General features: G+C 44.6%; 2 protein-coding genes across 5 annotated transcripts in view; both read right to left on the bottom strand.

The window, feature by feature from the left end:
* Positions 1 to 7,815, bottom strand: part of BUD13 (BUD13 homolog) — a 34,581-nt gene extending 26,766 nt beyond the window's left edge. Inside the window, exons 1-3 of one of the 2 annotated variants that reach the window (XM_082411087.1) lie at positions 7,621 to 7,815; positions 5,549 to 5,642; positions 1,428 to 1,512 (exon numbers count right to left, since the gene is read on the bottom strand). In XM_082411087.1, the coding sequence (XP_082267213.1) occupies positions 1,428 to 1,512; positions 5,549 to 5,642; positions 7,621 to 7,763 (322 nt within the window). In that variant the 5' untranslated portion in view covers positions 7,764 to 7,815. The remainder of the gene's footprint in view (positions 1 to 1,427; positions 1,513 to 5,548; positions 5,643 to 7,620) is intronic. The other variant, XM_082411086.1, reaches the window with a different exon arrangement.
* A 2,184-nt stretch (positions 7,816 to 9,999) lies between these two features.
* Positions 10,000 to 19,401, bottom strand: ZPR1 (ZPR1 zinc finger). 3 transcript variants are annotated; one of them, XM_082411132.1, is made up of 14 exons: positions 19,168 to 19,401; positions 18,825 to 18,986; positions 18,288 to 18,378; positions 17,754 to 17,824; positions 17,020 to 17,106; positions 16,741 to 16,863; positions 16,329 to 16,376; positions 16,104 to 16,170; positions 15,616 to 15,686; positions 14,864 to 14,953; positions 14,285 to 14,395; positions 13,528 to 13,614; positions 11,440 to 11,505; positions 10,000 to 10,616 (listed from the first exon to the last, which is right to left on the bottom strand). In XM_082411132.1, the coding sequence occupies exons 1-14, from the start codon at positions 19,336 to 19,338 to the stop codon at positions 10,482 to 10,484; spliced, it is 1,380 nt and encodes a 459-aa protein (XP_082267258.1). In that variant the 5' UTR covers positions 19,339 to 19,401; the 3' UTR covers positions 10,000 to 10,481. The 3 variants fall into 3 exon arrangements, with proteins under 3 accessions (XP_082267258.1, XP_082267259.1, XP_082267260.1); XM_082411133.1 differs by lacking the exon at positions 14,285 to 14,395; XM_082411134.1 differs by lacking the exons at positions 13,528 to 13,614; positions 14,285 to 14,395.
* Positions 19,402 to 19,718: the final 317 nt, after the last annotated feature.

The raw sequence follows: 19,718 nt of genomic DNA, 5'->3' as shown, positions 1-19,718 counted from the left end.
GCCAAATGTGAAACAATGAAATTAGAACATTCCCTCACACCATATACAAAGATAAACTCAAATGGTAAAGACCTAAATGTAAGGCCTAAAACCACAAAACTCCTAGAAGAGAACATAGGTGAAACATTCTTTGACATAAATCGTAGCAATATTTTCTCAGCTCAGTCTCCTTAGGCAAAAGAAATAAAAGCAAAAATAAACAAATGGGACCTAATTACACTTAAAAGGTTTTGCACAACAAAGGAAACCATCAACAAAACGAAAAGACAACCTATGGAATGGGAGAAAATATTTGCAAATGACGCAACCAATAAGGCGTTAATATCCAAAATACACAACCAGCTCATACAACTCAATATCAAAAAAAGACCCAATCAAAAAATGGGAAGAAGACCTGAATAGACATTTTTCCAAAGAAGACATACAGATGGCTAAAAGGCACATGAAAAGATGCTCAACATCGCTAATTATTAGAGAAATACAAATCAAAACCACAATGACGTATCACCTCACACCTGTCAGAATGGCTATCATCAAAAAGTCTACCAATAACAAATGTTAGAGAGGATGTGGAAAAAAGGGAACCCTCCTCCACTGTTGGTGGGAATGTAAATTGGTACAGCCACTGTGGAAAACAGTATGGAGGCTCCTTAAAAAACTAAAAATAGAACTACCATATGATCCAGCAACTACACTCCTGGGTGTATATCTGGAAACAATAAAAACACTAATTCAAAAAGATACATGCACCCCAATGTTCACAGCAGCACTATTTCTATAGCCAAGACATGGAAACAACCCAAGTGTCCATCAAGAGACTACTGGTTTAAGAAGCTGCGGGACACACACACACACACACACACAGACACACACACACACACACACACACACACATACACACACCTAAATATTACTCAGCCATAAAAAAGAATGAAATATTGCCACTTGCAGCAACATGGATGGACCCAGAGAATATCATACTAAGTAAGTCAGACAGAAAAAGACAAATATTATATGATATAATTTATATGTGGTATCTAAAAAATAATACAAATGAATCTATATACAAAACAGAAACAGACTCACAGACATAGAAAACAAACTTATGGTTACCAAAGGGGAAGGGGGGAAGGGGTAACTTAAGAGTATGGGATTAACAGATACAAACAACTGTACCTAAAACAGATAAGCAACAAGGATTTACTGTATAGCACAGGGAACTATATTCAATATCTTGTAATAACCTATAATGGAAAATAATCTGAAAAAAAAAAAAAAAATATATATATATATATATATCTGAATCACCTTGCTGTACACCTAGAACTAACACAGTCTTGTAAACTATACTTCAATTAAAAAAGAAAAAAAAAAAAAGGCTTCTCCTATAAATGGGAAATTCAGATTTACCAATTGCTGGAACTCACCTCCCAGAAGCTTCCATTTGGCACTGGAACGAAAGGCTTCCATCTGCTTTACCTCTTCTGGCCGCTCATCCACAAACTCAGCCACCTGTGGGAGTCAGAACAATACGTTAAGGAAATCCACAGGATCCAGCCAAGTAGCACTGTTGCTGTCTCAAGAACCTGAAGCTATGACTATTCCATTCCTAATAATACACGGCACATGAAGACCCAAAACGGCCATGAAGAAACCGGTACTGGTCCTCAGTTACATTTGCTCCATAAACCTGTGATTGTCACTGGATGGTTTAATTATAGATCTTTCTCTGACTAATCAATTTTCCTCCAGAGGTTAATTTCTTTCATTACAAACCTTCTTATTAATGTGCCAGGTATACAACTGCCACTTGTAAGCTAAAAGCTAAACTCCTTTTACCCTTTTACTTTTACATTCAGAGTGAAAACACAGGCAGGTTTCCTGTCATCCTATCACTCATTAAGGGCTTTGGACTCCTTATGAAAACTTTCTTCTTGTAGGTAGTCACAATGACAGTTTTTCTAGTATCCAACCAAAAGAAGTCACTAAAATGTACACAGACTCATAGAATCTTTAAGGGATAAGACCATATTTCATATCATCCAAATTCCCAAACAAATCTGGAAACTTCTCTACAGTATCCTTGATAAATGATCACTCATGTAGTCCCTCCCTGACAGGGAACTAATTCACTGACATGGAACTCATGTTACAAGGCAGTCCACTGCATTTTGGGGCTAGAAAGTTCTTAGTTTCATTGGACCCATATCTACCTTCTTATAACTTCTTTCCATCCACCCTAGACCCACCTCTGATGCAACTGATCCCCTTTCCACATGATAGACCTTCCAAGATGGCTGGCATAATAAATTCTAATTACACAGTAGCAACTATGAGCAAGGCACTGTGTTTTGTGCTTTACTTATATTATCTCACTTAATCCTCACAAAAGCCCTGGAAAGAAAGGCTCCACACTACTAAGAGCAAACTATGGCTCAGAGAAGTTAAGTAACTTTCTCAACCTAGCAAGTGGCAGAACTGAAACTCAAACCCAGGTTTGAATTCCCCTCTACTTCTTCTCTTCTCCCAAGATCCTACCATCATTCTTCATATAACCTAGTTTTGAGATCTCTCACTAGGCATTAAAAACACAGGCTTTCAAACAAGATGGGGTTTCCCTGGTGGCACAGTGGTTAAGAATCCGCCTGCCAATGCAGGAGACACGGGTTCGAGACCTGGTCTGGGAACATCCCACATGCTGCGGAGCAACTAAGCCCGTGCGCCACAACTACTGAGTCTGCACTCTAGAACCCGCGAACCACAACTACTGAGCCCGCATGCCACAACTACTGAAGCCCGTGTGCCTAGAGCCCGTGCTCCACAACAAGAGAAGCCACCTCAATGAGAAGCCTGCGCACCACAACAAAGAGTAGCCCCCGCTCGCCGCAACTAGAGAAAAGCCTGCATGCAGCAACAAAGACCCAGTGCAGCCCAAAATAAATAAATAAATAAATTTATAAAAAAAAAAACATGATGAATTGAGATCTAAATTCCCAGCTTTGCCCCTTAATATTTGTATAACCTTTGGCAAATTATTCTAAGCCTCAATTTCCTCATTTGTAAAAGCAGGATCAAAGGATTGCTATGAGGATTCAACAGATATTTCATGTAAGCTTAGCAGTGCTTGGTACATGGTAAATTACACCTATTAATCTTGTGCTGCCTCTATTACTGTGGTTGTCCTAATTATTGGTTGTGATAATCTTGGAGTAACAAAAATGAATTCAATAATCAAGGTCTGTTGTAACAAGCATAGAGTCTAGCAGTGGGGCTAAAGCTTCCCTTCTTTAGGTTTTGGGGCAATCATAAGAGCAAAAGACAATATTATGAAGCAAATTTAACAGACCTGACTAGAAAAAATCAAAATTTTTAAATGTCAAAAACTATTATAAATGAAGAGGCCAATGACAAAATACACCTATGGGGTGTAAAACAGATAATATATTCCTATTATACAAATATCAAATAAATCAATGAAAAAAATTAAAACTCCAATTTTCTAAAAAAATGGACAAATACAAGAAATTCATAAAATACAAAAGCCCAATAAACATATGAAAAATCATTCATTTTACTATTTTTCAAAGAATCTGGATACCACTGTTCACCTGCCAAATTGACATAGGTTTGCAGTTGTTTTTGTTGATGTGAATAATGCTCCAATATTGATGAAGAAATGGGGAAACTGACATTCCCATACACCTCTAGTGGGAGTGTAAATTCATACCACCTTTTGGAAAGCAATATGGGAAACACCTCAAAATGACCATACTCTCTAACCTATTGATTTCACTTCATAGGAATAAAGAAATAAATGGATTCTTACAATGATTTATGTCCAAAATGTTTATTAAATCATTATGATATTTTAAAACAGGAACAACCCCCCATACAGCCAGTAATAAGACAGATTAAATTAATATGTATATTGAACTACTATGCAACCATTAAAAGTCACATTCTCAAAGAATATTTTAAAGTCTTACTGAAGTACTGACAACATACTATTAAGTGAAAGAGCAGGCTCCAAAACCATATGTATAGTATAATCCCAATTATACTTGAAAAAATAAATAAAATACAAGTATTACAATCTATGAATTAAAGCATCTAAACGTTAGCAGTTGTTATCTCTGAATGGTCACAGTAAAAGTGATTATTATATTCTTTTTAAAACTTAAACGTTCTTACAATTACAAAATATTCTATAATAAACATGTATTGCTTTCATAAAATAAAAAAATAGGGCTCCCTGGGTGGCACAGTGGTTGAGAGTCCGCCTGCCAATGCAGGGGACACGGGTTTGAGCCCCGGTCCGGGAGGATCCCACAGGCCGCAGAGCAACTGAGCCTGTGCGCCACAGCTACTGAGCCTGTGCTCTAGAGCCCGCGAGCCACAACTACTGAGCCCACGTGCCACAACTACTGAAGCCCGTGTGCCTAGAGCCCGTGCTCTGCAACAAGAGAAGCCACCGCAATGAGAAACCTGCGCACCGCAATGAAGAGTAGCCCCTGCTCGCCTCAACTAGAGAAAGCCTGTGCGCAGCAACGAAGACCCAACACGGCCAAAAAAAAAATGAATAAATAAAATTCATTAATTAATTTATAAATAAATAAATAAAATTTAAAAATAACAACAAATGTTATAAACATTAACTAGGTTTCAGTAATTCATTCTGACTGAAACTAAATTGGCTCCTTACGATCACTATTTCCCTTCTAATTACTAACAAACCGTCTTTTAAATAATCTATCAATATTATAGAATATGCTGGGGATTAACATTAAACACACTCATCTGGAATTCACCTTTACAACCTTTTAGTATAATACAGCCTATCAACAGCTCTCCTTTTCACCTCGTTTCTCAGCAATTCTGAGCAAAGTTTCCATGACCATACCAATGCTAACTTATTTGCCTATGCTTTTACCCACCTGGCTCTTACTCATCCTTTAAAATTCAATTCAGATATTTCCATCCTTCATGGAATTTCCCAGTGGGATAAAAAGTGTGCTATCTCCCTTGTGTTCTAATAGCACTTGGTACATATGTGAACTCTATCTCCAACATTCACCATATTGTCATTTGAAATTCAGTTTCCCATTGTAGAGTATGACCTGCAAAGTACAGACACTATGTTCTCTTAATCTACATATCTCCTGTACTTAGGCAAGAGCATATAATTTAAAGCTTAGTTGAATCAGGGAATAAAATGAGCAATTAAAAAGTTTCCTTTGATTGAACCTGAACGTTATTTTTAAGGTACGTTCCAACAAATTGAACCATGGCGAATTCTAATCATGGCTCTATCACTGACACTGAGGAATCCTGCCTCTCTGTGATCAGTTCCCATTTCCAGGCAGATGGAGCCCTCCATATACAAAGACTGTGTATAGGCATCAGCAAAGAAGACTACTTTAAAATAGCTCCTGGAAAGTGTCACCTCTTCTCTGCCCTCAACTTTCCCCCTTACTAATCTACCCTGCACTGGGAGTCGAGATTGAGAGGCTTGCATTTCAAAGTCCTCACAGCCTCAAAAGATACACACCACAGGCAAATCTCCATCATCTTCCTCTTCCTCCTTTTCTGTTTTAGTGGTTGACATAGATGTCCAGCTCACGTCATCATCCACAATCCGCATTCTAAATGTGAAAAATAAAAAGATCAAAAGAGAAGAAACATTTTTGGATAACAGCCTACAAACACTTATCTTTGGTTTTAGGCTAAAACTCAAAATCCTACAAGATCTATGGTCCATTCTTTGCCAATACGGCCAACTTCATCTTGTACCACTGCCTCCTCAGTTCACTACTCACTAGTCATCTTTTGGTGCCTAGAATGAGCCAAATTCCTTTCCGTATCAGTTTCATGTCTCAGTTCCTTCCCTCTGCCTGACCTACTCTTCTCATTCTTTACTGGGAAACTCTTACGCATTCTTAAAATCCTAGCATATATATAACTTCCTTCACAGACCTTCCAATACTATTTCACTTACCTCCCCCAACTAAGAACCCCTGTTAACTCATTCTTGGAATACTTTATCACAAAGGAAATAAATCAACCAGTTGTGTAATTAGTTGTTTAAAGGCTGTATCCCCATTAAACTATAAGCTCCATCAGAGTAGGGACTATGCCTCTCTCACTCACAGTGATATCCTTAACACCCTGCAAAAACTGGCATAGGAAGTACTCAATAAATGTTTGTTACATGGATAAACTACGGATGAGTCCAAATAATAACAATGCCATGATGTAAACAGTTATTATTAACAGTTACTATTTGAAAAGGCAAGATCACTTATCACAGCAACCACTTAATATAAGTGATATCATTCAGAATTACTCTCATTTTTAAAGATGAAAAAACTGAGGCTTAGACAGATGAAATATCTTGCCCAAGGCCACACAGCCCATAAAGTGGCACAGCTAGGACTTATCAGTGTTACTCCAAAGCTCAAGTTAATTTCACTACATGGCACTGCCTCCAAGGAATCCACACAAGTCAGAGGGGACAGAAAGCAAGAATAACACAACAACCAAACCAGGAGAGGAAATGGATTAGTTCTTCGGAACTACTTGACTTTATTGGGTATATTATTAGTTTCCTAGGGCTGCCTAACAAAGTACCACAAACTGGGTGGCTTAAAACAACAGAAATGTATTCTCTCACAGTTCTGGAGGCTTCAAGTCTGGAATCAGGTGTCTGCAAGGCAATGCCCGCCAGTAAGGCTCTAGGGAAAGACCTTTGCTTGACTCTTCGAACTTCTGGTAGTCCCTACTGTCAGCATAAAACCAGTCCAGTCTCAGCCTCCATCTTCACGTGGTAGTTTTCCCTGTAAGTCTGTTTCAGTATCCAAATTTCCCTTTTCTTAAAAGGACACCAGTCATATTGGATTTAGCGCCCATCCTAACCCACTATGACCTCATCTTAACTAATTACAACAGCAAAGACCCTATTTCTAAACAATGTCACATTCTGAGGTTCTGGGTGGACATGCCTTGGAGGGAAGGGGCACTATTCAACCCAGTACACTGGGCCACATAAGTTTTCTCGTTTGAAAAGTGGGGGTAACAAAAATATCTACTTCGTGGTACTGTTATGAAGCTTAAATAAATCGTTTAGGTCTAAAGTACTTAGAACGGTGCCTAGCACATGACAAGAACTGTATAAGCGTTAGTTGTCATTGTTAGTAGTAGTAGAAAGAGTAACAGGAAGTGAGCATAGGTCTCCGACTCAGGACCGGAGTCCTTGGCATTGGAGAATCCCCACCGACATGTTCTGGGCCCTTAATATCCACGCACAGAACCTCTGAATTCGCTTCACCACTTTAGTCTCAGGGCACAATATTCATTCTCTGCGGGAGAGGACGGAATGCTACAAAGGCGGGAAAAGAGTAATGAAAGTTACAGCCGGGCCTGAATACGTCGAAGACACTGCCCAGGGGCGCGAGGAGCGGTCTGAGCGGACTCCGGGCTCAGGCAGCGCCGGGCGAGCAGTCAAGGGCGCTGGGCCCCTCGGGGCCGCCGGCGAGGAGCCCAGGAAGAGCCGGGCCGAGGGCGGAGCTGGGAAGATTAGGGGCGGCGAGCCGCGCGGACCCCGCCCCGCCAGGGCCAACTCACCCCTTGCCGCCGGCCCCGCCAGTCTTCGGCCGCTTTTTGCGACGCTTGCGGCCGGACTCAGGGCCCCCGTCGACGCCGGCATCTGCCCCAGACAAGTAACGCTTCAAGTATTCGGCCTTGGAGAGCGGCGGAGCTGCCGCCATGGCAGCGGCGAAGGCCGGGAGACGGATCGACGCTGAGGACAAAATTCTTAAACGCGAAACGGACAGCGAGAACTCTGGGAGGCGGGGCCAAGACCGGAAGTGGCGGAGGGTGTTTGGACTGGTCAGGGTGTCTCGTGTGAGCTTTTGCGGGCTTACGAGGGACACGCGCACCTTGGGGGCCCACTCTACATCCCTCTGACGGGGCAATCGTGTTTCTTATCTTTGTCCATTCTGTCATTAAACAGACCGTGCAGCAAGCGCTGTTGTAGCCGCGAGGCTACAGCCACGACCCCAACAAGATCTCTGCCCCCAGCAGCTTCAGAAGCACCGGAGAGCAGTAGTTAGGAACGTGGGCTCTGGAGCTGCAGTGCATCTCAGTTTGAGTTCTGCTTCCATAACTTCCTAACTGTACGACCTTGGGCAACATACTTAACAAAATGGGGATAATAATGACACCGAACTCTGGTTGCAAGGACTAGGATAATATTACTGTGTAAAGTGCTTTGAACAGCATCTGGCATAGTGTGTCAGTTATTTTTATTAGTATGTTTAGGTGGAGAGAAATCTGCTTTAATAGGCTTTCAAGAACTATTCAACAGAGGAAGTCAGGAATTCCAAACCCAATATAATTACTATGAGAAATATGGAGGTTTCTAACCTATGTATCTCACCCACATTTGATATTGGTTGCCCCTAGCTATCTCTTGCGTAGAATATTTCCAATGAAAATGACCTGGATCTATTTTCAGCATAGCAAGAGAGAAGCTAGAGAGATTGAATTTTTTTTTTTTTGTCATTCAGTCTTTTATTTTTTAAAACTCAGGTAATTTATTTTTTGGCCAGGCAGCATGCGGGATTTAGTTCACCGACCAGAGATGGAACCTGCGCCCCCTGCAGTGGAAGCGGAGTCTTAACCACTGGACCGCCAGGGAAGTCCCTAGAGAGACTGAATTCTAATGCTCAAGTTTAGGGAGAAGACTTTTCTTCTTGTGGGCATTAAGAGCTTTACTTGAATTATCTCATTTAACCCTCACATTTCTCAGATGCTTTTATTATCCTTACCTTACAGATGAGAAAACTGAAGCTTGGAGAGGTTAAGTCGCCCAACTTCACACAGCCAGAACATATGACCCTTGGGAGCAGAGGCTACCAAAGTGGGGTGCAAGAGGTAATCCAAATTTCTTGAAAAAGCATTAGATTGTGTATTTTACTTATCTCACCATATGTTAAATTTTTGTCACTGTTTTAAGGTTTATTAGTCAATAAAGTATTGTTATACTTTATAAATAAATATGCCTATCTTGGAACACATGTTCAGAAAATATACATAACAAAACAGGTTTGGAGATCACTGCCCTGAAGCATGAACTTTTAACCACTGGGCTACACTGCGTGGTCACAGCACAGGCCCAGGAGTAAGAGCAGGCTGGGTGTCTCAGGGCCTGTGAGAAGGGGGCACTGGACTGATAGGGCTTCACTAGCTGCAGGGCCCCACAGGTCTCCCATCCACAGCCCTGCCGTGGCTTCAGTGTATCTCAAGCTGAACTCCACAGCCCTGCCTCCACCCTGGTGTCAGCAGACGTTGGGAAAGTCTCATATTTCTGCTCCAGTGAACACTACCAGTATAGTCCTCTCCACCCCATCGCCTCCTGCCCATTTCTGTCTTCAGTTCCACCTCTACCCGTTCTACTTGGTACCAAACCTTAGCCTGACAAGACTAAGCTCAGGTCTTAACCCTACCTCACAGGGCAGTTAAGCAGGATCAAATGCATTCACGACCAGTGGCATGGTCTAAGCTTTGCCCTATCTCTGCAGTTCCATCTAATAAAGCTAATGCCCCCGCCTTCCCTGGCACTACCCAGACCCCTTCCCTGCTTGACATTCCTCCATAACATGGTGATTAATCTGACACTGTTCTACTTGTTGGTTTCTTGTCAACCCCCCACCCACTCTGTTTGCCAATTTTCCCCACTACACTTGAAGCTCCATGAAAGCAGAGCTTTATTTTGTTCAGTTCTATGATGTGCCGGGCACAAAGCAAGCACTCAAACATCTGTTGAAGGAATGAATGAAATGCCAGCTCCAGTCCCCAAATTACAGTAGCCACACTGGAGAAAATGTTCTTCAGGAGGTTGAATTCTACCAGCATAACAAACAAGGACAGAGTGCAAAAACTAAAAATAAAAATAAAATAATAATAATAAAAAAACAAGGACAGAGTGATTTCAGAGGCCAGTGCTGTTTGAAAGCCACCATTTTAATGAGAACTTCTTCACCTGTCCTAGACTCCCTCCCCTCAGAAGACTCTCTTCCTGTTGAGAGTCAGTATTTTATATACCCAACCCAACTTCCAAACTCCAGACGTAGCCGTCTTCCACCTTCTCCAGCTCTTCAGAGTTCCAGCTCGACATGAGAGAGCATTGTGTGGAGGGAGGGTAAAGACTTGATAGGAAAAAAGTAACAATGACATGCCCGATGGTTCATTTCTGGGTTTCTTCCCAGGCCAATTCAAATCCTCCAAAACAAGGTCAAGTAACCCAAGAGGCTTGCATTTCCGTCACAAACTGTTCAGAAAGTATGCTCAGATCTCCGACTCAGACCAGGTGTCCTCCCCACATGGGCAAGGCCTGGTGGGGAGGCCACTCCAGCCTTTTCCAATAGCAATAAATAGCCCCGTGGTCTGAGCAGCGCTGGAGGCTGGCCGGGAACCTCCCACTGCTACCGCTGGGAAGCCAGACCTGTCTCATAGCCCTCCGTCTTCATGTCGTTGAGCCCCAGTTCCTCGTTTTGGTCAAATGTGCGCTTATAATGCTCCACCTTCATCTCAGGATCGTCTTCAGGTGCATACACGTTCTGCAAGGCCAAGGACAGACCATCAGTGCCTGTGCCATCCTGCCATCCCCCCTCCCCCAGGCAGCTTCCAATTCCCACTTCCCCAAGACCTTAATGAGGCGTTTATTCCTTTTGTTTTGTTTTGTTTTGTTTTTGGCCGCACACCATGCGGGATCTTAACTCCCTGACCAGGGATTGAACGTGCGCCCCCTGCAGTGGAAGCACAGAGTCCTAACCACTGGACCACCAGGGAAGTCCCTTTATTCTCTTTTTAAGGGCCTCCAACACCCCATGGCTAGGCTCAACTCGTGGGCAGCAACAGAACCCACATGGGCTAGAAGTGGGACTGCGGAGAGAAAAACTTTCTATCTGCACCTTCTTACGAAGAGAGTAGCATAGTCTTAACAGTGGAGAGACTTTAGAAGAGTTTTGCCTGACCCATAATAACTGCTCAATAAATGTTAAAGTTACTGTTAATCACCAGAATATCTCCCTAGTCAGCTTAAAGCCTTTTCCCATCTTGGCCTCTGGACAAGGCACCATTTCTCCTCAATCCACGGTCAGATTTGCAAGATGAAAACGCCACTGCTGGACTTAGAGCTGGGACTCGAGCTAGACTAGAGGAAGAAGGAACCTGGGAGTCTCCTTTTTCCCCCTCTTGACACACACTTACAGTCCCATACACCTTCCCCTTCCTTTCTTATGTTCCAATTTCTGCTAAACGGTTCCTTGATAAAAAGCAGTTCATTTAGAATTAAGTCTCTCAGTTTCTGGAGAAATGATACATATTTAAGGAAGGTCAGAAAAGATATCTCTGTGAAATACCAGGGAAGGGCTACAGTACCTGCAAGTAGCTGTTTCCTGCTGGATCATCCATAACAAAGTGGGCCTTCATGTTGCCCTCAAGGATCTGAAGGAGACAGAACACAGCATGAGCATGTACATCTTACATAGCTGCTGGCAGGAAGGCACTACGTCTGCCACACAGAAACCAACCCGATTTACATTGCAGAATCCCCCAAAGTTTTAAGAATTGGTGAAATGAAGGTACCTCTAGAGGTGGAGTGGAGAATCTAAAATAAGGACTTTTGACAGCTATTTAAGAAGCAATCCGGCATCCCTAATCTCCTCTCCCATTCCAAACAGACCAACGATTGCCCTCCCCCCACACCAATAAAAGACAGAGAATTCTGTGGAGAAGTTACCACAGCACACTACGGACTGCAGGACACTGGCCCAGTTGAGGGTAGAGGGAAAGGAATCAAGAACAGAAGGTTAAGTGAATGTACCCTTATTGGAAACAGACGTACACACACCCCAGCCCTCTTCCCACACTCAGCTCTCAGAACACAGCCAGCCAAGCCTTCACCCTCAAGACAGGAAATGGAACACCCACCGATGGGAATCTGACCAGCCCAAGAGGAAACACCTAACAACTCTGGCACTGGAGTTACCTCAACAAACTGGCTAAGCTAGATCCCCCTCCAACGAGCCCAACGTCAATAAGACTCACCCCACTCAGGTGTTTTAGTCCTCTACTTTTAAATAGATAACCAATGATTACCAGACATGTGAGCAAAGCCCCTAACATTGAAAGACAGACATCAAATGGAAAAAAAAAAAAACAAAAAACTTAAGAGGAAATGGAAACTATGCGAGGAAAATAAAATGTCAAAAAAAAAACACAACTCAACATTAATATTCTCAAACAGAAAAAAATACTACATCCTTAAAACAACAGGATGCTATTTTTTTAAAAGGAGGAGAAAGTATTGAAAGACCAAAAGCCACTTGGAAAATAAAAATGTCAGTGGAAATGAAAAACTCAATTGAAGGGTTGGAAAATTAAGATAATCTCCAAGAGTAGTGCAAACACAAAGAAACTGAAAACAGGACAAAAAAATAAGTAAATTACAGAAGACCAGACAAGTCAGTCTAACATCCAAAACATAGGGATTTCAGAAAGAGAGAACAGAGGGGAAGCAATAGAATACTTTTTACGTCCTAGAACTGAGCCACATGAGTTTCCAGATTCAAAGAACCCACCAAGTGCTTAGCAACAATGGTTGAAAATTGACCCACATACACCAAGTCACATCCTGAAATTTTACGTCACAGGGGACACAAAAGTATCACAAGAATAGGTCACAAACAAAAGATAGGGAATCAGAATGCCTTCAAACTTCTCAACAGCCAAACTGGGAAACTGAAAGACATTAGTGGGAAACTAGAAGACCTTAGAAATTCTGATAAAAAATTATTTCCATCCTAGAATTCTATTCCCAGCCATTAATCTAATATAAGAGTAGAATAAGGACTTCCCTGGTGGTGCAGTGGTTAAGAATCCGCCTGCCAATGCAAGGGACACGGGTTCGAGCCCTGGTCTGGGAAGATCCTACATGCCACGGAGCAACTAAGCCCGTGCAGCACCACAACTACTGAGTCTGCACTCTAGAGCCCGCGAACCACAACTACTGAGCCCACGTGCCGCAACTACTGAAGCCCGCGCGCCTGGACCCCGTGTTCCACGAGAGAAGCCACCGCAAGGAGAAGCCCGCGCACCACAAGGAAGAGTAGCCCCCGCTCGCCGCAACTTTAGAAAGCCCGTGTGCAGCAACGAAGACTCAGTGCAGCCAAAATTAAAATATTAATTAATTAATTAATTATTTTTTAAAAGTGGAATAAAAAAATTCTCAGACACGCAAAGTCTCAGAAATTTTACTTCCCATGCATTTTCTTAAGAAGCTACTGGAGAAGATGCTCCAACAAAAAAAAGGGAGAAAACCAAGAAAGGAGGTGGCATGGGATATCAGAAACCAAGAGAATCCCCAACATGTCGGTTAGATGTTTACATGTGGCAAGAAAGGGTATGCAGCTTCTTGTTCACTGGAGCCCCAGGACCACAAGCAGTGACCAGCCAGAGTCCTCTCACCTGGTCCAACTTCTGGCTAAACTCCTGCAGTTTCTCTGTCTGGCCAGGACTGGCACTGTCGCCCAGTGTGAAAGGGTTCTTGGTCACCTGCAATAAATGGCATCCAAATTGCTAGAATACTGGCTCCATGTTTGATAGGCTTAACCATAAACCTGGTGCAGGGTGACAGGGGTGCCTGTCAGGGAAGCTTGGTCTCCATTTATGCCGCACCGCCTTTCTGACCTAGGCGGCCACCCCTAAAACAGTGTGAATTAATCTGCCAAGATGATAACGGGCAACGTGAAACAAAAACTATAGAAATGTTCTTAAACATGATCTCTAGTCCTCATTGGAAGAAGTGCAAAATAAAGTATAATTTACAAAGACAAAACGCCCGACGACTGATCATCAGTTAAGCGAAATGATTCATTAAGAGGATAAACATATGGGTTAAGTCAACACACACATATATATGTATGTTCGGGATTTTTTTAGGTGCTGGAAGGACCCTCATGACCCCATTTTACAGTGAAATAAATGACTTATCCAAAACCGCAAAATATCTACATCAGCCCAGAATTAGGCCTGAGAATTTCCATTCTGAATTTCCAACAAACTTATCATCACAATCCAAAATAATATTTAAGTCTCTCGAATCAGCTTTAAAGCAAAGAAACCTCAGTTATCAGCTCCAAAAACTAGGACCTTTGCAGCCTTCTAGCCCCTTCCCCACAGCTGCGCTGCGGAAGATGCCATGCACTATACTCAGGGGACTCACCAGTTCCCGGATGTCTTTCAGTATCCCCTCCAGTGTGGTGAACTTGCCCCCGAGGACAGCCATTCCCAGTTCAAATTCCAGCTCTGGGATTTCCAAACTACATGTCTCGGACTGTGAGATGAGAGATCAAATTAGGCTTTAAATCAGGAGCTGCTAGAGAAAGCTAACCAGAGTCCTCCTGCCAAATTAGTACCACCAGTGATAATCTGGGGACAAAGTCAGCTGTCCCAGTTTTCTCTGAATCTCCAATTAAAGCTAGACTCACTCCTGGAACCAACCTTAAAAGGGGGCATTCTGAGTCATGGCTCCAAGCTGGCAGGCATCCTGTCATTAGAGATCAGAAACAAGGGCCCTCACAGACACTAGAGGCAAAAGGCTGCCAAGTCATCAGAAAGAGCTTATGGGTCACCTTCTGAATCTGCACTTCCTACCATGGATTAACTCTGCTCAGGGATCCTCAAACCCAAGGAAGTAAGGAGGTACCTCACAACGCCAGGACACGATTGAGAAAACACAGATTCCCCCTCGACAGAGACAGCCATGTGCAGAGGAGAGTCACTTCCCCAAGCAGGTTGTTACCTTGAGCAGGTCTCTAGTCATATCTGAGGGATCGGTGATGTAGAAGGTGATCCTGGTGCCCAAGGGCTCTACTGCTCCTCCAGATTTCACCTGCAACAGACAACAGTGTCAGGAGCAGCAGCAGAGGAGACGCCCATCCTCACCTGGTGCGGGGAGACCCGGGCAAGTTGGGGGAGTAGGCTTGGACCTCCAATCAGGCCCACTAATGGCTACCAAGGACAGTGCCTTCTAAACCAACAGTGGCAGCAGTCACCCAAACCAAAATCACTGAAAGCTGGCCAGGAGCAGAGTGCCCAGCACCAGCGGCCTGCCAAAGATTTACCCCAGATTGCCAAGAAACTGAATTCACAGTTAAAAAAATGACTCTTGGGGCTGAAAGGGACTTCCAACTGCAACTAGTGTGTAGATTCCCTTTATAATTTTCTGGTTTAAGAATTTAAACAGCTTATGCTTGAATACACTCAGGGAAAGGGAATTTACAACCCTCCAAGGCAGCCCACTCTATATTCAGATAGACCTAGAAAGTTTTTTATTATTGAGTCAAAATCTGCCTCCCTGCTCTTCCATCCCTCTGAGCCTTAGGTCAAAAAGTGGGTCTCTCTCTTCCGTATAACCAACTTTGAATGTCTTCAACAAGTTACGCTATCTCTAACTTTTCTTCTCTAAGCTAATTTCTAGTTCAAGAGCTCCTCACCCTAAGCAGCTTCAGAAAGGATGAAAGCTACTCTTCCCAAACAATGAAGCCCACCCACCTCATTGGTCCGATGGCCGCAGTTCTCGCAGTTGGTAGCCATGATGATAACCTCCTTAAAGTGGGGAATTTCTGGAAGATGGAATTAAGGAAATCTGCTTCCAGGATAGCAAGACCACCCTCTGGGGAAGAACAAATCCAAACCCCACAAACACACAGTTGCTGGTCTCAGGACTGCAGGAAACAGATCATAAGAAGCAACCTAACTCAGACAGCCCCCCAGAAGAGGGCAAGGTCACCACCCATGGCGATCGCTGTTCATCAGTGTTTGTTGACATGGCTCAGGCCACACGCAGGAGCCTAGAGACCATGGCCTAATTCTCTCTTTGAACCCAAAAGCCAAGGTGCACGGTCTCATCAAAGGCAGCATCCCTCTCATCACTCAGAATAAAGCCTTGTGCTTTCCCTGAAGGGAGTACTCTCCAGCTTGAATATCATCTTCATGCCTGAGTCAGATGAAGAGCAACCCAACTGCCCGACAAAAGATACGAACTAGCTTCATGTTGGTCTGGGCCGGAGCATTGCACTCCGGGCAGTTGGTGTTGAACTGGAGCACCTGGAACACAACAGGGGGACGTAGACTGAGCCCTCCCAGGCGGGTGAAACCTGCTCAGGCTAAAGACATTCAGCTGGCACACTGGCGGCCACCCGTGAACACCGTCAGTCTCAGCCCACCACTCTGCTCCTTCCTCCACAGTTGCCAATGTGACTCACTTCGTTTCTGAGATCTTCCTCTTCTGGTTTCTCTTCTGGTTCCTCTGCCTAAAGTAGCAGAGATGCAAATCATACGTTGGCACGCAGACCTCAGCCTCCCCAACACCCTGCCCCAGAGTGAGAGAAAATGCTCTGGTTTGCTTACATCAGCTGCCACCTCGTGGGTTTAACAGAGAAGTTGGAGAGCAAAGCCCCAGGCAAGGGCAGAACAGAGTTTAGGATAGGATCACAGCCACGGATGTCCTGTGTTGTAAAGTTTACCCAAAGTCCTTAAGTGAGCTAGAGGGGAGGCACACACATGCTGAGACAGCGTACACAGGGCGGCAGCAGCAAAATAAGTTCCCACTGACTCCAAGCAATCGGAGTGCAAGATAATTCCAGAGCATTCTTGTGGCTTCTTCAGTGCACTTACCTGGAGCCCCAGCTTCTCTTCCTGCTGTAGAGTCCGATTATAGTGTGTGATCACCAGGGCATCATCTTTCCGGGGAGCATATGGGTTTTCCACAAAGCTGTTCCCTGAGGGATCATCAATGATCTAACAGATGGGTAAAGAGAGAGCAGTTACAACAAGAAATCATGTACGATCCTCCACCTACCAACAGACCACTGAGGCACCACAGAAAAAGCTCAGACAGTCTTAATGGTCTCTCCTGCCCTAAATCTAGGGCACCTGGAATCCCTCAGTACTCACCAGGGTGAAGGGAGAGGCCACTTGCTTTAGCTCCTTCAGTTTGACAATGAACTCATCAATTCTTTCAGCCATGGCTTCTTCATTCGCCTGACAGGAACAAAGAGTAAAAGATCAGCCCTGGTGATAGAACTTATGCCCCCGTCACTTCCAACAGGAAGTCACCACCTGTCTTAGTGTGACTGGGAACAGAGACTCAGGCTTCACAATAAGAAGTAGCAAATAAGTTTGAAGTTTATGGGTGGTGCCAGATGAGCCTCATTTTCTCACTCATTCAGCCATTTAGTCCAGGCACTTGTGCCAGGTTATAGACAACAGTAAATAAACCAGAGCCCTCTCATGGGTCTCCACAGCCAGTTAAGAAGACAGGTGACTAAATTTGCAATTATATTATTTCATACATATATATATATGTATATATGAAATGTCATAATAAACATAAGATACAATGGAACACTCAGGAAGCACAGATAAGCCCAAGAGTATCAGGAAAGGCTCTTCGGAGGTAATGTTACAGTGTCTGTCTGAGAAGAGGCCTCAATGTACAGTGGGGGAGGGGAAGTGGAAAGGATAGTGGTACAGCGTATGCAACATCCAGGAAGCTATAACATCACTGTGTGCTTCCCCCCACAGTTCTCCAACATTCAATCAGAGACAGTTCAGCCACATGGGAAGGTGAACAAGTGTACATAAATAATTTTTCCTTGAGCTGCTGCAATCAGAAAACCCCAGCTCACCCTTCGTGTGGGCTGATCCTGCTCCAGGCCAGAGACAGCACGGCTGATCAATCCTTCAACAGTAGTCAGAGCTGGTGAGTAAGAACAAAAGACTGGTCAGTCTTCACTTTGCTATCAAGTGCCTGTATGATCCTGGGCAGTTCACTTGAACTCTCTGGGCCTTGATTTCACCTGTAAAATAAGGAGGCAGGGAACAAGGTTCCATTCACCTCTAATAAGAGTGATTATTACAGAAAATTCTGTAATAAGTACATCACAGTCTTACACAGTACATCACTATATATTGGGTTGGCCAAAAAGTTCATCCTGGTTTTTCTGTAAGATGTTGTGGAAAAACCCGTACGAAGCTTTTGGCCAACCCAATACTATCTTAAGCTGCTTTACCAAAGCTTTCTGCTTATGTTAAACCAATGAAGATCACAATGATGTGGCCAAACCCACACACAAGCCACTAGACCTGGCACCAGCAGTTTTGCAAGAAAGTAAGATTTGAGCTAGGCATGAACAGTGCAAACACTCTGACCTTAAACTTACCTCCTTTCTGGCTGAAGGCAGGAATTTCAAAATCCAGCTCTGGGATCCTTGTGGTGGCAGAGTCAGTCTTCACTACTTCTCTGTTCATGTCCTGCGCAGAAAGAAAAACCTTCAGTCCACAGACGTCTCAACAATACAGGTTCTTCTCAGGAAATAACAAGAGTGCGTGCCTGCCCCACCCCGCCCCGCCATCAGGGGCCCCAGCCCAGCTGTCTCTTCCTCTCTCCACTAGGGGGAGTCCGGACTACTCCTGCGGAATAGTACCTTGATGTGAAAACCAGCTACCCAAACGATGAGAGTACTATCCATAACAACTACTGCTCATTTGATACTTTCTGACAAAGCTTACAAAGCACTTTCACAAGTCTTACCTCACCTGAGCAGATGACAGCACCAACGCCATTTTACAAAGGAGGAATCTGAGGCTTGAACACTTAAGTGGATTTATTTGAGGTCCGACCACCTGGACCAGAGCTGTGACTCCAGTCCCCAAGCTTTCTCTAGGACACTAGGGTAACTGCTCTGGGCTCCTCTCACCTCCTGGGCCCTGACGGTCAAAGTATAGCGCACTCCCTGGTCCTGTATCCTGCCTGCCGACTGGATCTCCGTGTTGTTCCATCCACAGTGCTCGCAGGAAAAGGAGCTCACGATTATTTCTCTAAAGAAGGGGATCTCGGTGAGGAGGAGGCGCGTCATGCCCTAGGGAAGCAGAAGACAGTTAGGGAAAGAACCAATGAAACCCCCATCCCCCATCTACTGACCCCTGGGCGTGCCTCGCCTCCGGGTCCCCAACTGGACCAGCCTGGCCAGGTCGCCGACCCCCGCTCCTCCCCTCCTCAGCCCAACCCTCCAGCCGCCCGCGGCCGCGCCCCCGCCTCACATTGCGGTAGCAGTTCATGCACAGCGACTCGATCTCGGTAGGCTGCTGCTCCTCGTCATCAGCGCTAATAGGCCGGAACAAGTGCCCCGGCCCGGGCTCTCGGGCCGGGACGGGCGAGGGGGCGGCAGCAGTCCCCGGGAGCCCGGGATCCACAGCCCCACTGGCCAACATGACCACGCGCAGCTCAGGCCCCAACTTCGGTCTTCTGCGTCTCTCTTGGCCCCACCCCTTCCTCCGGCACTTCCGCCAGCTACCGCCCCGCCCATCCTTAAAGAGGCCGAGGACTCCCCTCGGGGAACAGTACGTGACACGCTTTCCCAGTTGCCGGGATTATTCGGTCCAGACTTACAAAGCCAGCCGGATCCAGGCTTTGCCTCCACCTCAATTCAGGGGTCACTGACCCCAGGGCGTCCTCTCAGACCCAGGGCAGTTTTTTGCTCCTTTGCAATAGCTCCGCTGTACTGGGTTCTATTAGTCCACAAGTCTAACTACGAGAGGCTTGACGGCAAGGGGCCTGGCCGTCCATCGGTATCCCCGAGGAGGTGCGCTCC

The sequence above is a fragment of the Balaenoptera physalus genome (assembly GCF_965194825.1).
Source record: "Balaenoptera physalus genome assembly, chromosome: 10".
Lineage (NCBI taxonomy): Eukaryota > Metazoa > Chordata > Mammalia > Artiodactyla > Balaenopteridae > Balaenoptera > Balaenoptera physalus.
The sequence above is the reverse complement of the archived record's forward strand: the minus strand, read 5'-3'. Positions and strand labels throughout refer to the sequence as shown.